We start from the raw sequence: 22,698 nt of genomic DNA on the forward strand, positions 1-22,698 counted from the left end.
TATATAAGATTATTTAGTAACAAGTAATAAGCTTATTATTTAGAAATCCCATGGCGATGTGATCAGAGGTATTTGCTTTATCAGATTATGAATCTGATCATGCAACTAAATAGGTGGTTATGTTGATTCATCTGTACCTAGGAACTTTCTTCACAAAGCAGAGTTGCCAATGTATATGAAGGAAGTATTTGCATAACCACTTTGAAAAAAATATTCCTGCAACAATATGTGAAATAATGTTGCAGTGTACTGAAAGTACATCCTCAAAGTTATTGTTTCAACAGGTTTTTGTTTCTTGGAGGTAGAGATAGTTTCAGGAGGAGCAAGTTTGACTTGAACAGAATTTCTCTGGAGGGATGTTACATTGAAAAATACCAGACACAGCATGCTGATCTGAGAAGAATGTGTTTATACCAGCACAGCAACTCTCAGAGGAATTATGACATTTAGATTTATGATATCAATATAAATTAGCATCTTTCCTAAAAAATTGATAATGTCAGAAAAACTTGATTTTTTATTTCAGTGGATAAAGCTGTATGCATGAAGACTGCACAAAATCAGTTGGAGGACTTCCAGTTCTAACAAGAGCACATTCTGGGCTGGATATTTTTTTCAGTAATTTTATGTGGTGTTTATATTCTGTTTCTTGCAAGGTGGATGCACCAGCCATCTTGTCATTTCCAGATGTAGCCCACTGCTTCCTCTCTGCAAAGTCCTGGTAGCAGTAGCATTTTAAAATCCTTGCAATTGTTTCTCAGTCAAATGTTTCAAGCAATACTTAATCGTCTAGTGAGCTACTGGATAAAATCCTTTTCTGTATTTTCATTTTCTTAACCTTTTTACAAAAGATTAGAAGCCACATTTTTCTTGCTGAAACAATTATCAGGTCACAGATTATTCTGAGGGCACATTGTATTCTTAGTTTACAAGCAATAAATTTTTCTACTTTAAACTACTGTACATTTCCCCCCTATAAATGATCTTTTTTATTTCCCTTTAAATTATCTTTTTATGATGTCACAGTGATGATGACATTAGCCTGAGAAAGTAGTCTGTCTCATTCTAGTATGGTAGAATGAAACTGGTGGGGGGAATCTGTATTTTGTTGCTGTTCAATGGGAATGTGTAGAAAGGTACAAAACTGCAATTTCTGTACGGGTGACGTTATATGTTGTAGAAGAAAATGACATCTCTGTGTAGTTTTGGGTGTCCATGTAGATCTGAATATACAGATGTTGAGATTGTATGTGTGATGTAAAATTCAGTAATTGAGATTCTAGAAATGAGAGGCTGGAAAATGACTTGACTGCATTAGTTGTCAATTTCCTCTACTTTGCAGGAGCTCTTCTGAAGTTGATTTACAATAACGATTTTTATTCCTGCATTTTCCATTTTTTCTTTTTACCTTCCAGTATCTGAGGACTGTTGGAAAGCCAACAAAATGGTATAGATTCAATGTTCACCTTAGGTAAAACTACTTTCTTTGTTTATCAATACTAGTTGTTTTTGCATAAGAGTAGCACAGAGGAGTTAAAGTTACAGGCAAGCTATGTAAAGGAAAAGTTCATGATTACAGTTTTACAGTTTTCACTGAGTTATGAAACACCATTAGTAGCCATCACAGCCAGAACAATTTAAAGCTAGTCTGTCTCAATGTAAAATGCAAGAGGTGTTTGCTGCAAAAACATTCTCGTTTTCTAGGCTATGTATGATTCTCCGTGTCCTTTGGATGCTTGGTATCTGGTCTGATTTGAGTAAGAGCTGGTCTATGTCGTTGCCTAAGTCCAGGATATTTGGTCTGCATTCACCCAGTTTGTAGAAAGTGCTACCTCCTCCCCCAGATTCTCAAACTTCTATTTAATCCTGCTTGTGCAAGAATTAGGGATCCAAACATGTTTTGACCTGTATAATTGCTTGTTCCCCATCATATCTATTGTATAGGACAGATCCATTAGTCTTTCAGAGACAGTCTTCACAAGAAGGACATGCAGGACGGAGTAATCTCTAAATTTCTATTGTGAAGGGATTCAAGGATGATAGCCAGTGTCATGTGGACATTAAATAGGACTGTTGATGGAGGGTAGTGCAGTCATTCCCATTTTAAATTGAGTGTGACATCACCCTTTTATCTCATGTAAGTAAGCTTTTTAAGTATGAAGGGCTGGACACAAAATGTTCTTAAAACATCTTTTCTCACCTGCTCTTCTTTGCCTTGGTCCCTCTTCTTTCACGTCTCTCCTTTTCTTTTCCTCTTCCTCCTCTCTCTTTTTCCTGCTCTCTCCCCCTCCCAGCAAAAGTTCCTGCTCTGGTTATGAGCTAAATCTTACTGACACATCAATAAGCAGAGATAAGAGTTAACTGATAAGAGACACTGACAGTGTGCTGTGACAGCTGCTTGTCAGGCCCACTCTATTTCTGCCACTGCTTTTTGTTTTCTGCAGACTATCTGCATGGGTAAAAATTGGCTCTTACCTTACACCACAGTGTTATCTTGTAGGTGAATGTTCAACTTAGGATGTGCACAGCAATCAGCACCAGGGAAGCCCAGATGTTGGCTCCACAAGGTAGATTACCATAAAAAGGCAGTAACAATTCCTCTTGAATTTCCTTCACTGCTATGCAATTACTAACAAGAAAACAGGAGCCTTCTCTGAGTTTGAACACATAGCAGGTTTGTGGATTTTCATCCCAAATCAGCCTCAGGATCTGCAGGTCTGAAAATCAATGTCTCTCGTAACGTTTTCTCCCCCTAGTTTTCTTGAAACATTTGACTGGAAAGGAAGCACAATTCTTTAAACGACTTAAAGTATGTTTCATTGTTTCTATGGTCCAGTGTTTCCTATAACTACTTCTGTGGGAATGCACAGTCGAATCTGTTAACTGATGCAAGGAAATACTGTTTAAACAGTTGCATTAGTTTATGTTTGCCATTAACATAATTTTTTGTTCATTGCCTTTGAACTATGTTCTTTCTTCATTTAAACACACTCAGTTCAAGAGTCAATTTGTAGGCACTTTCAGAATCACCATTTAGTAAAAAAAGATCTGTTGTGGCTCTACAAAATAAAAACTATTTTTATACTTGTTTCAAGCAGACCTGTTGCAAGTGTGAAATAAAAAAGGACAGTAAGATTTTCTATTGTGATATCTCTGTTAAAAAGTTCTTTGTTTAACGCTTCATAGTGAAGTTGCTTCTATTTAAAGCATTGAGTTTGATCTTGGCTTTGATCTAAAACTTTTGATCTTGAAAGAGGGATGTTGTGGCAGTAAAACAAAAAGGCTAGGAGAGATTTTTTTTTCCAAGTGATAGAGGGATACTCTCAAGATTTAATACATACTGGATCTACCTGTATTTACTTCAATCTGTTTACAAGTACATCTAATTCTACATATTGAGGGTTTGCTTACACACACGTGTTTTTTGCTGGAGCACAGATTTCCTTTTGAAGCTTTCATAGATTACAGCAATATATAGTATAAGCATATAAATAATTTTCAGAAGAGTATGAATAATTTTTAAAATACTGACAATATCTTAGTAATATAATTTTAACTATAACAAGTATGATGTGCTCTATCCTTTACTGTTTTTTAAATACAAAAACAAAAGCCCTTAATAAAACCCTCTCTTAGGAATTAATAATATTTGGATTTTGCAAGGTTGATGTAAGTATCTCCCTACATGCTGGAGTTTGAATAGCCTCCTCTGAGGGTGCAAAAATACCTGAAGTCCTATGCCTAAATTTAATTACCTCGTCACGGCAAATTGTTGTATAAATAAAGCCTTTAGCCGAGGCCTTGATAAAGGGCTGAAGTATACCTACAAAGCTGCTTTGGCTCTTTCTTTTAATGCGCATTTCAGACCCTCCAAGGTAGTTTAGTAGTTGGCTTCGGGAGGCGAGGGAGGTACCAAGGCCAAGGTTGAAGCAGTCAATGGCGATGATGCTTTCTTGAGCTGTCCCCACTAGGCCATTCCTCTGTCCGCAAGATGCGTGCCAGAGCGCGTTTACAGGAGCGTTCACAGGAGAGCGCTTCCATAGGAAGGCTCTCGGAGAGAGAGCGCGCATCGCTGAGAACCAGGCTGAAAACCCTGACGAGCGTGATGAGCAGGCTGTGAACGGCTGCAGGCAGCGCGGGCTGGCGGCCGGGCCGGGCCGGGCCGGACAGGGCTGGACAGGGCCGGACAGGGCCGGACAGGGCTGGACAGGGCCGGACAGGGCTGGACAGGGCTCCGCACCTGCGGGGCGGGGCGGGGCGGGCCGAGTGCGGCGTGAACGCGCCGAGCCGAGCCGAGCCGAGCGGGCCGAGCCAGGCGGAGCCGAGCCGGGCCGGGCCGAGCCGAGCGGGCCGAGCCAGGCGGAGCCGAGCCGGGCCGAGCCAGGCGGAGCCGAGCCGAGCCGAGCCGAGCGGGCCGGGCCGAGCCGAGCCAGGCGGAGCCGAGCCGAGCCAGGCGGAGCCGGGCCGGGCCAGGCGGAGCCGAGCCGAGCGGGCCGAGCCAGGCGGAGCCGAGCCGGGCCGGGCCGAGCCAAGCCGAGCCGGGCCGAGCCGAGTCGGGCCGGGCCGAGCCGAGCCGAGCCGGGCCGAGCCGAGCCGAGCCGGGCCGGGCCGAGCCGAGCCGAACCGGGCCGGGCCGAGCCGAGCCGAGCCGAGCCGAGCCGAACCGGGCCGGGCCGAGCCGAACCGAGCGGGCCCCGCCGGGGCTGCCCGAGGCGCGCTGCCGCCCCGCGCGGGCCGGCCCTGACGTCTGAGGCAGGCTCCTCCTCTCCGCGGGGCTGCGGGGGTCGCGGAGCCCGCGGAGCTGTTCCATTTCCCCCCGAGGCCCGCGGAGCTGTTCCATTTCCCCCCGAGGCCCGCGGAGCTGTTTGTTCCATTTCCCACCGAGGCCCGCGGCGGGGCCGGCCGGGCGCGGGCGGAGCCGGCTGTCCGCGGGCGGCGGAGCGGGGCGCGGGCGGAGCCGGCTGTCCGCGGGCAGCGGAGCGGGGCGCGGGCGGAGCCGGCTGTCCGCGGGCGGCGGAGCGCGGCGCGGACCGTCCGCGGCCGCCCGCCTCACCGTGCGCTTTCTCCTCCGTGCAGCCCCTGCTGGAGGAGGCAGAGACGTGGAAGGAGTGTCAGCTCGTCCGGCAAGTGAGCAGCGAGGTGAGCAGGAAACCTTGCGCCGCTGTTGTGTTCCACCCGCTTCTTCCCCTCGCAGATCTGCTCCTGGAGTTTTCTGCCTTACACACCATCCCCACCCTGCCACGCTTTTGCTTTAAAAAATAATGGCTTTCGTGTTAAGAGTGAAAATATTAGTATGGGGATAAAAAAACCCACCAAATGTTACTACTTTATTAAATAATAACCATGTCATCCGAATTTGGCGTTGGTAGTCTGGAACAATGTTCGAGTGGGTGGCTGGAAATAAATCTTGTACTTGAAATAGAAGGTGTAAGGGATAAAGCACAGAGTTTTTCCCCAGGAGTTTTTCACATTGCAATCATAACTTCCCATTTTGTCAACCTGGTCTGACATCAAAATGTTCTTCGTGCAAAAGCCCCTTAAACCAGAAGCTCTAAGAAGAAGAACATCACCTCACACTTTGATCATGTACAGGTAATAACCAGATTACCTCAGACTACATCTCTCTGGAGAGGGAAAGTGCTTTTTCTTTTCCAGTGAAGCAATTAAAAAAGTTGTCTTGAGTCTCTTTATAGCTATCGAATGCTGAGTAACTACAATCAGGTTGCATCTTCTAAAAAACACCATGATTTTGAACTCCAGGTCGCAAAATGGATTCAGACAAACCAGAGGATCAGAAAAAGCAGCAAAAAGAAAATGAAGCAGGATGAAGTTGTTTTCCAGCAGGTAAGCAGTCATGATGTCAGTTTGTGTAATGGGACAAAGGGCGGAAGATCCAAATAGCTTCCTGATTTTGCTTTCTTAAGCTTAGTAGAGATATTGGTGTCTTCAACAAGATGATAGTAAATGGATGTTACAAGATAAAGTTTCAGAGCTATTATGTAGTTACAATGGAAAGAAATTAATAACCTTTTTAGATGTCTGTGTTCACGAGACAGAATATTAATGTATTTGTATTTAACTGGAACATTCTAAGGAAGAAAGAGAAGGGTGCTTTCAAGGGTGCAGAGATATACAGCCTTTAAGAGCTTTCGACTGGATCTAAAGCACTATTTTCAGATACTGGTAGGTGAGAGACAGTCTTCATCATAGATTTTGGGACAACAATAGGTGTGCATGGTGAAACAAAATATTTGGACTATGTTGCTGACTCTTCATTCAGAGGAGGGTGAGTTTGAAAATCATCCATTTGTAGTACAGATTTCAGTTAATTAAAATATGATGGTTATTTTAAAAAATACAGAGGACTTTAAAAGCTGAATACAAACAAATTTAAACTAGTTTTAAATTGGTGAATTTTAATTAATTAATTGTGAGAGACCTGTTCAATAAGGTTGAGTTCACAATTTAAATTACAATGTAGAGAGGTAAGTAGTTAGCTGGTACTAAATAGCTATTTTCTGTCCCTTGAGGGAGAAAAAAGTGAATAAAGATGCTCTTCCAAATGCATTATTAGAACTGTGATTTTTTTTTTTGCTTGTTTCGATTTTGAAACAAAAAAATATGATTGTATTTTAAAGCTCTTGTAACCTTTAAAGGATTGAAATAGTAGTGTGTTGATGTGCTGTTTCGACAGTGCTTCTAAAATGCATAATGAATCATTGTTTCTGTAGCTAAATTCTTCCTGATAGCATGACTGCCAGCTCCTGGGATATGTTGCCTTAGTATGGGCATTGCAAGTATATGACAAATGTCCTCAAAGTGCATTGTTGTGGGTGGATGATTTACCACCTCCATGGTTAGCTAAAAACTGCCAAATAGCGTCCTTTAATTCACTGATTTTATTTTGTAATTGGAGTACAAAATTTAGGAAAGATGTTCTGTGGTGTTGTGCTTTAGAATGGTGTGATCTAAATAGATAGGTAATTCCATTTCTGTTTATATTTCTGTATGTCAATGTGTGTTTGTGTGTATGTGTAGCATTTGTATTTACAATCATTTTATGCTAAGATGAAGAAGATTTTTTTAAGATAAAAATTGTATTGCCTTAGGAATTTGTGAGCAAAATGCATTGATGGTACAACTAACACTAGTACAAACCAATACACATATATACTGAAGCAGTTTTTAAATGGTGTATTTAAAAGAGGATGATAGATCCTCTGTTATGCCTGAACAGTAGGTTTAAAAGTGCCTTATGTTGTTATACCAATCCTAATCTCTTTCTATAGGAGAAAGCCTCATTACTGCAAAATCCCTTTGTACTGATAAAACTCCTTTTCTGTTGAGGATGCTGTTCTCCAAGTGTTCCACAATTTGAGAGAGAACTTCAGCAAGTACCTTGCAATGATAGAAATGCAAAAACTGATATGTAAACATAAGATATACTCATTGGTTTTTTCAAACAGTAATTCTAGAGCAATGTCTGTGAGTAGACATATGAACTAAAATTGAAGGCAAGCATAATCATTGTCGTCTAATATCTGTAAGTATCAATAATTAATGGAGATCCAATGCAGATTCACAGCACTGCAAGGAAGAGGCGTAACAATAATCTTAATGTTTGATAGTAAATCACTGACCTTTCACTCTTTGGAATTCTTTATATTGCCTAGAAGTTTGGCCATTGCAATGGTGACTTTTTCAATACAGTTATAGGTAAGAGAATAGAGAAGAAATAGTGAGGGACCTCCCTGGTGCTAGCCGAGCTTTATTTTTTGGTTTTAGAGTTGGTTGCACTAGGTTTCCAACCCTGACTTAGGCAATTCCTACTCACTGTAGGTGGTGCTAACCTCTTCTATGAGAATTCTTGATCTTTAGTAGTGTCCACTTATAGAAGAAATGTCATTATACAAAAGTTAAAGTATCTTCAGAGATAAACAAGAGAACGAGAAAGAGAAAAGCGCGTAATGGAAACCTTGAAGTTGACATGTAAAGTAACCTTGACCATAGCAGAGAAATAGAAATAAAGATGTTGAGTGGAAAGAGGGAGGTGAGAAGGCAAGCAATAATAAACAGAGAAGTCAGGGAGCTAATAGCAGCTCATATTACATGTGTGATTAAAATAAGGATACTGATGTATTTTGCTACACCTTTAAAACTAAGCTTTGCTTTGATCTTGCTTATCCTTTGAAAACAAGCACTAGCTTATTAAATGCGGCTTCTAAACTTGAAAATAAGCACTAACTTTTTATATGTAGCTTCTAAACTTCCATCTGCCTGTGGTGTTGGATTTTCCTCTAAGGTTTCATGTGCCCATGCTGTCCAATTTTCCTCTGTTATTTTTCTTCTTTGTGATAGGAAGTCTAATTTCTAAAGGTGGATGAATTTGCTAAACTGAGTCACCACCAAATCAAAGCAACTGTGTCCAAGTACAAAATCTAGGACAGAAAGATAACTGTATGGAATAAGTGAAACAGAATGGTGAAGGAAAAGTTGCTGACAACTGCCAAGGAATTGCTTCTTGAAGAAGTTGCCTTCTAAACAGTTAAATTTGTAGGAGCTGATGGTTATGCATATTTTAAAAACATTTGGACACCATGTGCTGGATAGAACTATGTGACTGTAGTGTTAACTGTGCTCAAGAGGAACCAGTGGGGAAGCTTGTGTAGAAAGGTAAGGTGCTGCTTTCCGTTGTGGATCCACACTGTGGATTACAACAGCAGTGGAACAGAATCAGTGAGTGAGAAACACTTCTAGCTGAATATCTGAGGGTTCTTATACTTTTGCTCTTCTTCTTTATTTAGTTTTTTGTTTGTTTGTTTGTTTGTTTTTAAGCTTTTTTTAATTTCTAACCTTTTTGTGTTCTATCTGTGAAACTGAAAAAGCTGTTATTTTCTTAACACCTTTTATGCCAATTTTTTCTTTCCTACTTCTTTTTCACATCTCATGTCTTTTCCTGTCTTCTTTTGACTCATTTGGTCACCTTTGGTACTGTTCACCCCTTTCTGTTTATTTTCAGTGTCTCTATATGTTTGAAAAAAATGGAAAAACAAGTCGAATTGAAAAAAAAGTTACCTTTTGCTCATTCCTTATAGTTTTCTCCTTACAGTTCTCTGTAGTTATTCTTCTTACAATATGTGTACACATACACAAACTTAAACACATTCACACTTTGCATTTCTTCTTTTGCCCTCCTTTCTATTCTTGTACATTTTGTACTCCTCATTTAATGTTTTGCTGTCTCTTCATGTTGTCATTTATCTGGTCAACACATTTAGCTGTCAGTTTGTGTTCAATACAGAATGCTGTTCGTGTGTGAAATTTAGAGAAGGTGTAACAGAGTTGATAGAATAATGAAGAGTATTATAGAAGTGTTAAATGGTGTTGTAATTATGATGTTTAATAGTTGACTGTGTCTGCTCGAAAAAAAATATTCCATCGTTTTGTCTGTGTTAGGCAGAAGAAAATGATGTTCTAGTCAGACTAGTGGAATTGTGGCGTGTGATCTGTATCTACTGGGGCGAAATATCTTTTCATTAGAAGACTAATTCACTTTTACATGACATTCAGTATCAAAACATAAAAGCTGATTTGATCATATTTCAGTAGTGTAAAAAGTGTAATAAAGATGAGATCAAAAGGATACACAGGATTTAGGAAAAACATTGAAATAAACATTCATGTATGTTCATACTAGATAAGGAACATGTTTCCTGCATATGATCAAAATTGCATTTGTCTGTTTTAGTTTGATTGCATACTAAAATTTTGGGGAATTATCCAACTTTTCTAGAATAATTTCTGTAGCTTTCTCAGAAATATGGTTTTCTTGTGTTTAGTTTGTCTGCTAGTTTTACTAGCAATGTGACTTTGACTTTTTTTCCTCTTGGTTGTTGCTATTGATCCTTTGTGTCACTCCAGAGAATTACAGTTGTCAATATTTAAGCTCTCTTAACAACCTGAGCATAAATGACTTTGTTGATATCACTTTTGAGTTTCTAATAAAAAATAAAAAAAACAAACCAGTTGTGATATATATGACTAATGCTAAATGCTGTCTTTGCCCTTTAATAATGAATTCATCAGGGTAAGTGAAACAGAAGAAAGAAATCTTGTAATTTTCTAAAATGAGTTGTCTTGTTATACTGCAAGTAGAAAATATTTCAGAGTCTCATAAGAAACACTAATAAAAAATACCATGTGCTATAAAAGACCTCTTAGTTAACTATAAAATTTATTCAGGATAGTGTGCTTCTGCTAATTCATGTAATGACTATTAACATACTATGTATAAAAATTACATTAAATCTTTAATTTGCATCTATTTTTTGTTTGTCAAAATGATTATTTTTATTTGAATCTACCAAACTAAGGATCAAAGCAAGGAGCAAATCTGAAATAGCCTGATGAGCTTGTGCACTGCTTAACAGCTAATAGAAATACGGTGAAAAATCCTAAATTGTTATTCAGAGATGCTTCAAGGTTTTATTTGCTGTACCAAATTCTGTTAATTTTGCAGAAATTTCTAGGAACCCTGTAAACTGGCCTTCACTGATTCCAGAAAACATTTAATTCCTTTCTCATTCAGAAATTTGAATGGAAAAATTTCCCCATCTCATGTACAAGATTGGATTTGCATTAAATGTTGTTAAGATCTCTGGAAAATAGGTACTGTAATTTTAAAACTTTTTTTTTTTTATGAGTACATAAGAATATAATTTCAGGCCATTGGAACTAAGCAGTTTTAGTATTCTCCATCCCTAAAATAGTATTTGCATTTGTGAATTGTTTGAAAACTTTTTAATTGTGCTTTTCTAAAGAACTATTGTTTTTTAGGATAGCACTTCTTCAGAATTCACCTAAGAAACATTTAATAAAACAAGAAAATACTGTGTGTGTAAAAAAACCCCAAAAACACACAAAGAAAACAAAACAAAATAAGAGTGACATTTTTGGTTTAGTAATTTTTTAATAGTCCAGTTCTAACCACAGTATTTGCTGTATCTTATTTCCAGTAGTGATATGCTAGAATGATAGTGTTTACAATAGCACCCATCTCTCTTAGCAAGGAATTGCTTTTCATATGAAGCCTCTCAGATATTGTCAAAGAGTGAATGTTCTCATTAGGCTACAGTTTTAGATCAGTGAACTTAACACCATGTATGTGCTAATGCTTCTGCTCCCTTTCTGGCTCTGAGATGACCATTTTTAAATTGGGAGACCTCAGGCCAGCATGGCTATGTGTTGAAGCAGTCTAAAGTTTGCAGATATTTATATCACTGTTAATTATAGTTGTTCAAGCAAGCAACCATCCTGTTCAATGGCAGATTTATGCCACTTGTGTAGTAAAACAGAAGGTTTGTCTAGAAAGGCAGTAGAAGGCAGTTTTAGTATAGGGGTTTATTGCTTTTGATTTGTAGGAAGAATTAGTTACACATTTGTGGTGGAGCAGTGTTTGGCTATCAGTCTCACTGGAGGCATTTTAAGAAGGTAGTGTTTGTGTATGTTACCGTATGATGTTATCTAGAGCTACATTACTGGGATTGACTGCTGCCACTAACTTTTTCAGTCAGCTGTTTTTTCTCGTTATAAAGCCCTAGAGCTCTATTTTTTGGTAGTTGAAACATGATCATTCATACCTTAACTTAATAAAAAGAAGTTTTGTTTTTAGTAAGACAGGAAATGGAAAATGTGAGAAGAGTTTTCTTCTTTCCCAAATAGAAAAAAAGCCAAAAAGCATTTGATAGTTTTTAATACTTCTCAAGTGTATGCCCCCACCAGTGTTTACACAGTGAATTCTGAGTGGTGATGTAGTGAGTTCTGGGAGCAGAAAGAAGGCTGTCCCTTTCAGGGCCTTTGCAACTGGAGCAGCATGCCACATTTGGAAAAAAGTGGTGCACTGCATTCAAACACTCCATAAGTTTTCTCCTACAGATTTTTCCTATAGATTTTTTATTAGCTGAGAATATACACTTGTGCATACCAGCTGAATAATCTACTTGATTTAGATGTCCCCAGGTTCTTCATGATGTGATTGACTATAATGACTTCTAAGGAGGATTATTGGTCTGCTGGCTCAAATGTGTGCTTTATTTCAGTTTTACATGTGTTTTATTTCAGTCTTATATTTATTACACATTGTCAGAAATAGGCTTAACTACTTTTTGATGACTGGTTTTAGCTATTGTCCTCATTGTATGTCTATTTTCGTTTGGTTTATGTTCACATAGTATATAGTAAAAGCACATGTGTAGTAGTCAGTAAGTGCAGACATTGTTTTTAAAATAAATGTACGAACACAGAAGGGAAAGGCTAGGCCTTTAGTATAACCTGTTAAAAAGGTTTTGGTACTTCTCAATCTGTTTTTTCATGGCCACGGTACTAAAAGTAGTCATGGGTACAACTTAAAATACTGTCATTCTTTCCTTCCCCTGGAGTCCCCTAAGAAAATTCTTTGGAGTAGGAAGGTAGCTCACAGTTGAAAGTAATTTTTTGCATTCTTTGTTGCTTTAATTAAATGGACAAGATTAAATTCTTTAAGGTATGTAAATATGACTGTACTCATTTGGTCTGTGCTGCATATATTTTCTTGTGTTACTTTTCATGTGGACACAAACCAAGTGACTGATCACAATTGTCTAACTCATCAGATGCTTCACATGCAGTTTTTGTGAAACCTGTACCAACATTTGAAACTAGGCTACTTCTTAATATTACTGTATGTATATGTGTGTATATATATACACACTTAAATTTCCATAGTTTTGATTAAAAAATTATTGCCAGTGACAATTTGCTTAATTAACTACAAGATTTTTTTTTTTTTGTCCTCATTATGTGCTGAAGCTCATAATGATTTTTCAAGAAAAGCTGTTATTTTTGTCTGGAAAAATTGCTTCCTGAAAAGGAAGCTTAGGCAATTACATTGCTCTGGACATCTTCTTTCTTTTTCTGCCTTAAATATAGGCATCCACTGGGCATTTTCAATTTAAGTTGTTAGGGCTCTGCATCAACCGTGTTCCTTTAAGAGATGCTGTGGGGAAAGCCCACAGAAAAGCAAGGCAGATGTGTGAGCTCCATAATTTTTGGTATTCCTAACAGATATGTAAGGGGGAAGATGATATGACTGTCCCAGCCACAGGAACCATTTTTGTTGCCATTTTCAGTCTATGAGATGGTTTGGGAATGAGACTCAAGTTCCTTGTTGAAATTGGATTTCATTACTTTTGCTTAAAAAATTAATGTTTTGGTTTTATGAACTACATTCTGCAAACTCCTCAGGCTGCATGCTCTAAATGTGCTGGACACCAAGTAAAGAATTTCTTACAGCTGGTTTCCTTCTTCACTCATAACAGAAATACCTGAGTAAAAAAGGGTGTTAGGACTTAGTATGGAACACTGATGGGGGTCTCATATTCTCTCTCAATATTTAAAAAAAAAAATTAAGTACAGCTAGATAGTAGTAAAGATTTCCATGCTCAAGATCCTGTTTATTTAAAAGAAAAAAAGTACCCGTTATGTAGTAACTATAGTTGTCTTGTTTTTGTTTAACTCGATTTCTCTGTGTCTTGGCTGTACTTCTGAGAAACATTGTGAAGCGATTAATATATAAAATGCTTTGCTGAACCAGGCATTCATCCTCAAGGCTTACTTTCTCATCGAAGAGGAGATCTGATTTCTCCTAATTGCCCAGAGAGTTTTTTATTGGGGGATATTTGTCAATATTTTAAAATACATCTATTTATCTGTGTATCTACATCTTACAGTATAGATGACACCTTTGGGAGAGGGCAGATAATGTTTGAGGGACAATAACTGTAGAATCAATTTGTGGAAAGCTCAGTTTCCTTTTATGGCCTGTAATTTCCTTTCTCCTGATTTGCTTGTTAAAGAGAGACTGCTTGTTAAAGCAAACGTAGGTTCCCTTCTGAGTGTATGCCAGTTCATGCAAGTTGGAATTCTTGGTTTATCACACAAATTTACCTTCATTGTGGCTTGAAAATATGGCTTGTTTTTGAAAGCAAATGTTACCCTGAGTAAACCTGCTAGGTTTTCAAATGTTTCCAGAAGGAAGTAAAAAGAGATGAATTTTGTCTGGAACACAAGCAATACATGTGTTCATATTTAGGACAAGTAATTGCATGAAGGGCTTGGGAAGCCAGGGAGAGTGATTTCAACTTACCTGGTTTTATAGATGGGAATATGTGAAAGGTGCATTTTGAATCTCTTGGTTGTCAGTATAATTAATATACCATACTTTTGTTTTAATACCCACCCTTATTTTATAATATCCATAATATTTTTCAATCAATTAAAAATATGTTCATATTTGAAAAACTCCTATACTTATCAGTAGAGGAGAGGAGAGATGTACCTGACAACAAAATGCTTGTCCATACTATATGCATTGCGCCTAACTTTACAGCAGCTCAGAGTTGCATAAAAGAAACTAAGAAATTTAAGATACCTCAAAAGATACTACCTAGTAGTGTGAAGATAGTTTTTATGCAACTCGGTGTTTACAAAATGTCCTCCAATAAACAAGTGCCAAGTACTTCTTATATGAGGACCTCATTATCATTGTGTGAGATAGCTGCAAAACACATAATACCTCTTAAAATTCTGTTCTTCAAAACTGAAATAAGAATGTTTATCTTGATTTTACAGATCTTAATCCAAAGCATGGAGATAATAGATAGCTTGTCTGCAGATACCTAAGAAAGTTAGGCACAGCAAGGAAATTAAGTAGTTTTGTGGCCCAACATAAACCTTAAGTTGAAGGCTGTCTGTATTACAGGTAAGAATTGACCCACACATTCTTCCATTAAGCAGTTAGTCCTCTCTGCACCAAAATGCATACAGGTTGGTGATATTTTAACCTGCAGCATAGATAAGAACAGATCAGTCATAGCTAGGGCTGTGACTTCACTTCCCCAGTACTATGGAAGGCCCAGTGCACATAGCAGTGTAATTGAAAAGATGATCTTGATCATGGGAGGATTCATATTATCAGTATTTGTATTGTAACAGAACATAATTTCTAGTAATGAATTTCAGCTACAGTGATTTTAGGTTATAAGTATCAATATAGGTGTTGGCTTTGAGTCTGCTTTAAATAATAATTTAATGGACAAATGTTTACCATTTTGTCTTTGTTTGAATTTGTGTGTGCAGCCTGTAACCTTCAATGCAAAGGGAGAATAAAATAATAAAAGCATGCTAACTCATGGGCTTTTTCAGTACAGAAATTTTTGATTGTAAAACTTTCAGGCATAGTGTGATAAGGTGTTGGAAGGCAAGATAACAGCCAGAAGTCAGAAATGTTCCTGTGTGTTGTGTCTTCAGAGTGCAGAAAGAGGTATGATGGCAAGTCTGTTCCTGCTTTATTAACTTGGAAGTAGTGCAGAGTTGGAACCTGTGATAAAGAAAATAGCATAAAGAGCCCTTTGCTACAGAGGTCTATTTATTCTAGTGATATGTGTTGCTTCACAACTTACATGAGACAGAAATGCAGAGTTAAGCGTCTTGTGTGAATGTCTTGTAGCTATCTAGCCTTCTGGTATGAAGTTGCATGGAAGTAAATATTTAATAAATTAAATTTAATATAAAGTATCTGATCAGACTGTTGTCTTTTGCTTCATCAGGAAGACAGGGACTTTTTTTGAAAACATCCTGTTTTGTTCTTCCAGAGGGTATTTCATATCTTGCACTTGTTTTTGATCAGTTGAAGCTTGTGAATATCCCATATAGGAATTTGTTTGAAGTATTTTTGAAAGGAAGTTTATGCAATACCAATGACCTAGATGGCATGTAGATGCTAAGTTTCTTCATTTGTTTTCTTTTGTCCAGAGGATAGAGATGGGAAGCATTCATAGAATTATTTTTAGATTTTTAAAAGTCAGCCTTGATTTCCCTATGTAATGGTAATCCCTTGGCTAGGCCTGAAAGCAGTACTGTTTACTCTTCAATAGTGACATGTGTTTGAAATTTTTTATTGCATATTGATGCCTGTGTTGGGGTTTTTTTGTGGGGTTTTTTTTTGTGTTTTTTGTTGTTATTGTTTAGTTGGTTTTTTTTTGTTTGTTTGTTTTGTTCTTGTTCTTGGTTTTGTGTTCAGGGTTTTTTTGTTGTTGTTGTTTTAAATAAAGTACTCAGAACTTCAACTTATACTGGATTTTGATACATTTACTGCTTGAGTATAGGAAAAAGAGCTACAAAATGTATCCATGATTCTTCACATAGTGTGCCTAAATTACAAAGTGTTTTGATTTATTGCTGTCTAGTTTGCATGTGTGTAAAAGATCACTTCCTAGCACTATAATTGTGTTATCTTTATGACATTGCATTTGCTGTGACAGAAAGATGTTCAAACAGTTAGGAGTCAGTAATTCTGGTTTCCTTCTTAGCTTAAATCCTGCTTATTTTTTATTTACACATTCATCTGAGAAGGGAGCTATTGCTCCCAGTGCATCTTCGCACCTCCATCACGGAACTGCTGCTGTTTTAGTTGATGTCTCCCTCTTTTTAAAATAAGAAATTGAGTGCCTCACTGTGTGTCTCTAGCACCTACCACTGCTCCTCTTTCAAATTACAGCATTAAAATCTGTGAAACTTGTACAGAGATGTTGTCTTACCCATGCATAGGCTGCTGAATGACAAAATATTACTATCCTTTTTTCTGCCACACAGATCTGCTGTGCTATGTAAAAAGGGTAAGCAGTTTCAAGTTCTGGATCTTTGAAAGCTAAAAGTATTATCTGTTTTGTTACTTGTGACAGTAAGTTACTATTTGTAAAACATACTCAGTTTGGTAAATGTGAGTGTTGGTGGAGTTTTTGTTTGTCATTTGTGGTGTTAGAGCAAGACTGATGGTTTCAGCTAAGGGAATCGTGTTCTTTGGGTTACAAATAAGCTTTTCACTATCATACCTGTATCTGTGATGCAATACAATGTGATGGTGTTTACATCATCAGTGAAAAGCTAGGGCTTTTCAGCTTATCTTGAGTCATCTTGATCTGAATGTTTCTATTACCATCAAAACTTAAGATAAGCCAAATGCATAAAGTATTATAAAAATGTCTTTTCATGACAGAATAAAAATCCCTTGTGACCCAGAAAATCTGCTATGGAAAAGTTACTTTTGATGACTAGAGAATTTTGTTTGGCCAAAACCATTGTGTCTGTTAAAATTTATAAAAATCTGATTATGGATGCTGAAACACGAGATCTAGATTACTCATTTACAGATAGAAAATAAACCTCCCAACAGAACAGCTCACTACTAATTACACAGAGGAAAAGAAGAAAAATTAGAAAATTTAGATCAATCATCACCTTTGTTATTGTGATTCTAATTATATTTAAAATTTTAATAAATTTCTGAGTCACAATATGTGAAATGACCAATTAATGTCAACACAAATAATATCCTTGAGATTTCACAATGCTCATTGCTACTCACATGTTGTGTGAGGAGATCTAGGTAGGCAAAGGAAAGGATAGGTTGGCCAGGAGGCTACCGTGGGGTGCATCAGGCACAGCATCACCAGCTGGGCAAGAACGGGGATTGTCCTGATCTGCTCTGAGCTGGGGCGGCCTCACCTCCAGTGCTGGGGATTTTGCTATATGAGGAGCAGCTGAAGTCACTTGATCTGTTCAGCCTGGAGAAGAGGAGACTGAGAACAGACCTCACTGCAGTTACAGCTTCCCCATGAGGGGAAGAGGAGGGTCAAACACTATCACTCCTCTGTGGTGATCAGTGACAGAGCCCCAGGGAATGGTCTGAAGATGTGTCAGAGGGAAGGGGAGGTTTAAGTTGGATTTCAGAGAAAAGGTTCTTCACCTGGAGGGTGGTTGGGCACTGGAACAGGCTCCCCAGGGAAGTGGTCATAGCACCAGCCTGAGAGCTCAAGAAGCAGTCGGACAGTGTTGTCAGGCACATTGTGTGACCTTTGGGGATGGTGCTGTGCAGGGCTAGGAGTTGGACTTGGTCTTTGTGGACGTTGTGGACTTGGTCCTTGGTCCTTCTAGGTCAGAGTAATCTGTGATTCTGTAACTGTAGAAGGAAATTTAAAGCAAGGTTTTTGGTTTGTGTTCAACCTCCCTAGCAAGCACCTGCATTTTCCATTTGGGTTCTGTTTCTGTGTGAGTTTCACAAACAGCCCCAGTAGCAGCTTGTAAAGCACTTCAGAACAGGACACAGAAGTATGGTTGCTTTAAGTTACAGGTAAGGAGAATTTGTCTACTTATATTGTATTTGATTTCAATGTTAGGAGTTGGGGGATGGGAATTAAACAATATGTGAAGGAATCTCTATTTGAAGATGTCCTTCCTATTCTGGAAGGCAAGTGCCTTTTCTTTGTCCAGTTCATTGCATTTATTTCCATCTTGGCTTAGTTAAGAGTGGGTTGGGTGGGTGTTTTGCTATGCGGACTCTTTCCAAAGCACTGGCAAAGATTTACAGTAAATCCAGCTGAGTTTCCCTGAGGGTTTGAGCTGAAATTCTGACTTTCATATTAAATTAGGCATGGTTACAACACAAGCATTATTTGTTAAGTTTTTATGAAGCACGTGACTTGCAAAACAGGCAACAGGGATGTAAATAATTGGTTAAAAATATATATCCAGGATACAAAGGGCTCCTACATGACCTGAAGGGACAAAGATAAAAGCTTTATACCTTTGAGATAATAAAAACACCTCTCCGTCAAACTCTTTTTGTGCAAGTTACCCTTGTTTAAGGAATTCACCTCAAAAAAGGGCTTAACTTTTTTTTTTTTTCTAAACACCTGATGCTTCAGGCAACTATTCCAAGTATTTCATCCAGACAGTGTTTTGGGGTTTGGTTTTGGTGTTTTTCTGTTCAGTTGTGCTTTTGTAGCCCTTCTAGATGCTTTGGCCAACGTCTTTTTTTGTGGTGTGGCAATGACCAAAAGTACTCGCTATTAATTTCCATGGTCTTATTTATATTTAAATTGCTGTTATTCTTTGTGGCAGGCTGCTGCCAATATTTTTGCTAGTATTTTGGGTCATATCATGAATGAGAATCATGGCATAAACATTGTCCCATGCCATTCCAGGCAGAAATCTCTGTTAAACATTGAAATGACCCCTCAAATGTAATTTTTTTTCCCAATTCAAAATTGTGCTATGCTTTGAAAATAACTGTGTCTTTGACAAGTTTAGATTGATGTGTGATTAGAGAAAACAGTATTAAAAATTCTGGAATTATCTATCTACACTGTAGTGTTCTGCATGGTTCCTGCTAGATTAATCACTTGCTTATGTCAGGATTAGCATCGATGGGTGCTTAGAGGGAAATGAAAGATAGTGATACCATCATGAAATCAGGCTCTTCACCTTGCAAATGCAGTCATTTTCCTTTCCTGTCATGCATCATATCCCATCTGTCTGCATTTCCACATTGGTTCCTTATAATTTTACTCTTTATTTTTTAGCGAAGACTCAAGTTTCAGCAACCTCGTACATCCTCCCTCCCTTTGCAATAAAAGTCTGTAATGAGAGTGAAAATCCATTTCTAGTCAGAGAATGTTCATAGATATATTACTGTAATGAGTTTTACCTGGAATAAACCTCTATTATGCTCAGGTGTTTCTGGTTTGCCTGTGAAAAAATGGGAGCTGATGAAAGGTGAATCTCTGCTTGTTTTGTAATTTTTAATTGTATCAATGGGAAGCAAATACACTTTTTAAGTGGAGCAACTCCATGCTACTACAGATACACTTCTCCTTTTTTATTTTGTACCATTATGCATCTATGCCTGTTTTAATGTAATGAAGCATTTTTGGATGTGTAGGAAATGCTAAAATGGAAATTATATTAAGAATGTGATGGATTCATTTTAGCTCAAATAGGAATGAAATGTCAAGTAGCTATCTTCACTTTGTCACAGGTGGAACACTCTACTAGTGTTGAAGGTGCACAGCAATTCCCAGCCTCCACAGCTTCTTGGCTAGTTCAAGAAAATTTCTACATAAAATGTTTTCTGTCTTGTGGTTTTTTTCTAATTTTTTGGCTTCCATGCAGGAGCAAAATACTAAAATGTTCTTTGACTACACTGCTTTAAGATTAGGTAACGGTGTCTTTTACAAAAGCCTCTGTCTTTGCTCCTGACAAATCTTAAAATCTCCTGAAAGGCAGGAGCAAGGTGTGTGGGGAGAAAAGACAGCTTAAAGCTGACAGCAAAAAATAGAATCTGTATAAACTTGAATCTCTGATAAAGTGGTTTTTGATTAAGTGCAGGATAAATGATAACAAAAAACTAACTGGTTAAACTGGGAGTTCCCATTATTAACATCATAAAAATATTAAAAATAGAATTCACACAAACAGGATGTCTGGTCATAACAGTGCAGCTTTGGCTGCCTGGTATTTATGCAGCTGACCTTCTGTGCTGGCGTCAGAGAGCAGTGAGGAGCCTCGTGACTGTGAATAAGAGGCCTGTTTAATGTGCACACACCAACATGGTAGCTCATGGAAGGAATGAGCTAGCCATTAAGGAGTAATGTGAAGAAATAAATTAGTACCTCCAGGGAACAGCACATACACCACTCCTGCTCTGTAGCTGACACATCCTTTCTGTAAATCTTTAGTTTTGCCTCCAGTTGTAGCCAGTGGAATTTTTAAAATTATTTTTAATAGTAGTGTTATTTTTTATTATGATATTAAATTAGGAAGTCAGGTGTGAAAGTATGGAGACCTTATTCCAAGTTTGTAAACTACTTGTACCAAATGGATTAACAAACCAATAGTTATGGGAGATGGGCTGTGCTGCCCAGGCAAAAGGACACAGTGAGCATTCTGTAGATCAAGGAGTGCGTTCCTCCTTGGCCATTTGCAGTAGAACTATTAAGGAACATCTTCTTCAGCACAATAGGCAGGCAAACATTCCTGCAGTTTGAAGCCTGGACCAGACTGGCTGACATTTTAGCACAAAGAATATTTTGTGTTCACAATCCCTGCCTGTCATCTGATGGCTTATGAGAGAATCAAGCTGGCTTTGGAGAGCTGTACGACATGGATCTCACATTATTGCCATATGCAAATATATTATTCACATTCATATTGTTGTGAAATGTGATCAGCTGTGCAAAAAAAAAAAAAATTGCATCTCTATCAACTGAAAAGCAGACTGCCCTATGTTTTGAAGGGAAAAATGTGCAAATATAGCAAAAGAAGAGGTAAATAGTATCTAAGAATATTGTCTTGTGTACTAAATCTGTACATACAGATCATCATTTTGGCTCACTTCTAAGTTCTTAGGTTTTTGGTTGTACCCTACTTTCTGATTTTTCTTCCTCTTCCTTTTAAAGGAAAATTATTTCTTACAGCACCAGAAATTTTGTAGTGTATCAGCAGATGTATTAATGGCATATTTGAAATAAAAGTTATAAGCCAGGAACACCTATTTCAAATATCTCAATACCTTTTTGCCAAGCCATTTGTTTACTGAACCTTTGAAAAGAGAGATATAATGTTCAATTAACTGAAGGAATGTACAACACTCAAATACCACACCCAGCCAGGTTCGTAGAACAGTATTTTTTTTGTGCCTACATGCCCTTGAATATTATGGGGAAGGCTTTGGGTTGGTGTCAGTTTACAGAGGAAAAATACAAGTCTGAAGTTATTGTTTGAGAAGACAAAATGTGTATGTTAATCCAAAATGTTGGAAGAGCATATGATACAAGTAACGTACCTTTCTTAAAGAAATTTATCTATAGTAGTGAAATGAGATTGAGAAAAAGCTCTTATCAAGTTTTGATGGCTTCTCAGACTGGGGGAAGCTTTCTCATGAGAACTTATTTTTGATCTTAAGTAAGGCACAGGATCTAGTGTGTGTGTACTTAGGATTTGCCTTTCTACCCGTCTCTCAAAACCAAAAAGAAGTGCTGTGTTTCAAGAAATTTAACTCTGCACTTTTCATTGGTTTAATTATAATTTTTTTTTTTAGTTTGAAAGAGGTGATTATAAAAAGAAATTTGGCAGTGCTGCTTTTGTGACATTGTTGGTTAAGTGTCATTAATTCTTGTTAAGTCTTTGCTTGGTTCTCTTCAAGAATCATCTTTCTGTGCCATCAATATCTCATCAAAGTTAGGCTTGCAGAAGATACCTAACATGTTTGGGTCTGTGACAGGAGAGGATGTGAATTTGTTTTTGAAAAGGTGGTTGGTCTATAGCAAGTGTACTTGACACCCACAAAAGACTTTCTTCCTCCCTGCCTGAAGTTCTCATCAGCTGTCCTGACTCCCTGCCTGTTGAGGTTGATATGCCCGGGTGTTGGCAGAGCTTCACTTTCACAGCCTGCTTGCTTCTTCTGCAAGATATTCTAGGGGATTCTAGGGGTGCAGCAGCCTTTTCTCAAGAGTGTGAGGAGGCATGCCACAGCTCAAATGGTTTGAGCATTAATCACTGAGTAGAAGGGCCAGGTGCTTAGGTGCATGAGGCTGTGTTGAGGGTGCAGGCATTGTTTGCATTTCTCCTTGCTGACTCTGAACCTATACAAGAGACAGCCTGCCATGATTTCCTTGCCTGATCCTTTTGCTCTGAGCAAGACATTGTAATTCTTCAGACAATGCTCTGCCAGTATCATGCCAGCATGGAATATGTTGAAGCTCTTCACCACAATTAATGCTGAAAGACTGGAGCTGGCATGTAAAATTGGCAACAAATGTGTTT

The 22,698-nt window shown here is 38.2% G+C and overlaps 1 protein-coding gene across 10 annotated transcripts in view; it reads left to right on the forward strand.

Moving 5' to 3' along the window:
• AOPEP (aminopeptidase O (putative)) overlaps positions 1-22,698 on the forward strand; it is a 205,507-nt gene that overhangs the window by 125,441 nt on the left and 57,368 nt on the right. For 6 of the 10 annotated variants that reach the window (XR_014951721.1, XM_085568114.1, XM_085568112.1 and 3 more), the window contains 2 exons: positions 5,077-5,139; positions 5,761-5,844. The exons of 1 other annotated variant lie outside the window; for it this stretch is intronic. Coding sequence is in view for 6 of the 9 variants with exons in the window: in XM_085568114.1 (XP_085424240.1) it covers positions 5,077-5,139; positions 5,761-5,844 (147 nt within the window). In the remaining 3 variants the exon portion in view is untranslated. Of the gene's footprint in view, positions 1-1,415; positions 1,472-5,076; positions 5,140-5,760; positions 5,845-7,289; positions 21,598-22,698 lie in introns of those variants that run through there. 3 more of the 10 variants (XR_014951724.1, XR_014951723.1, XM_085568116.1) reach the window with 3 other exon arrangements.

This window comes from Lonchura striata, chromosome Z (genome assembly GCF_050655825.1).
Source record: "Lonchura striata isolate lonStrDom1 chromosome Z, ASM5065582v1, whole genome shotgun sequence".
Classification (NCBI taxonomy): Eukaryota; Metazoa; Chordata; class Aves; order Passeriformes; family Estrildidae; genus Lonchura; species Lonchura striata.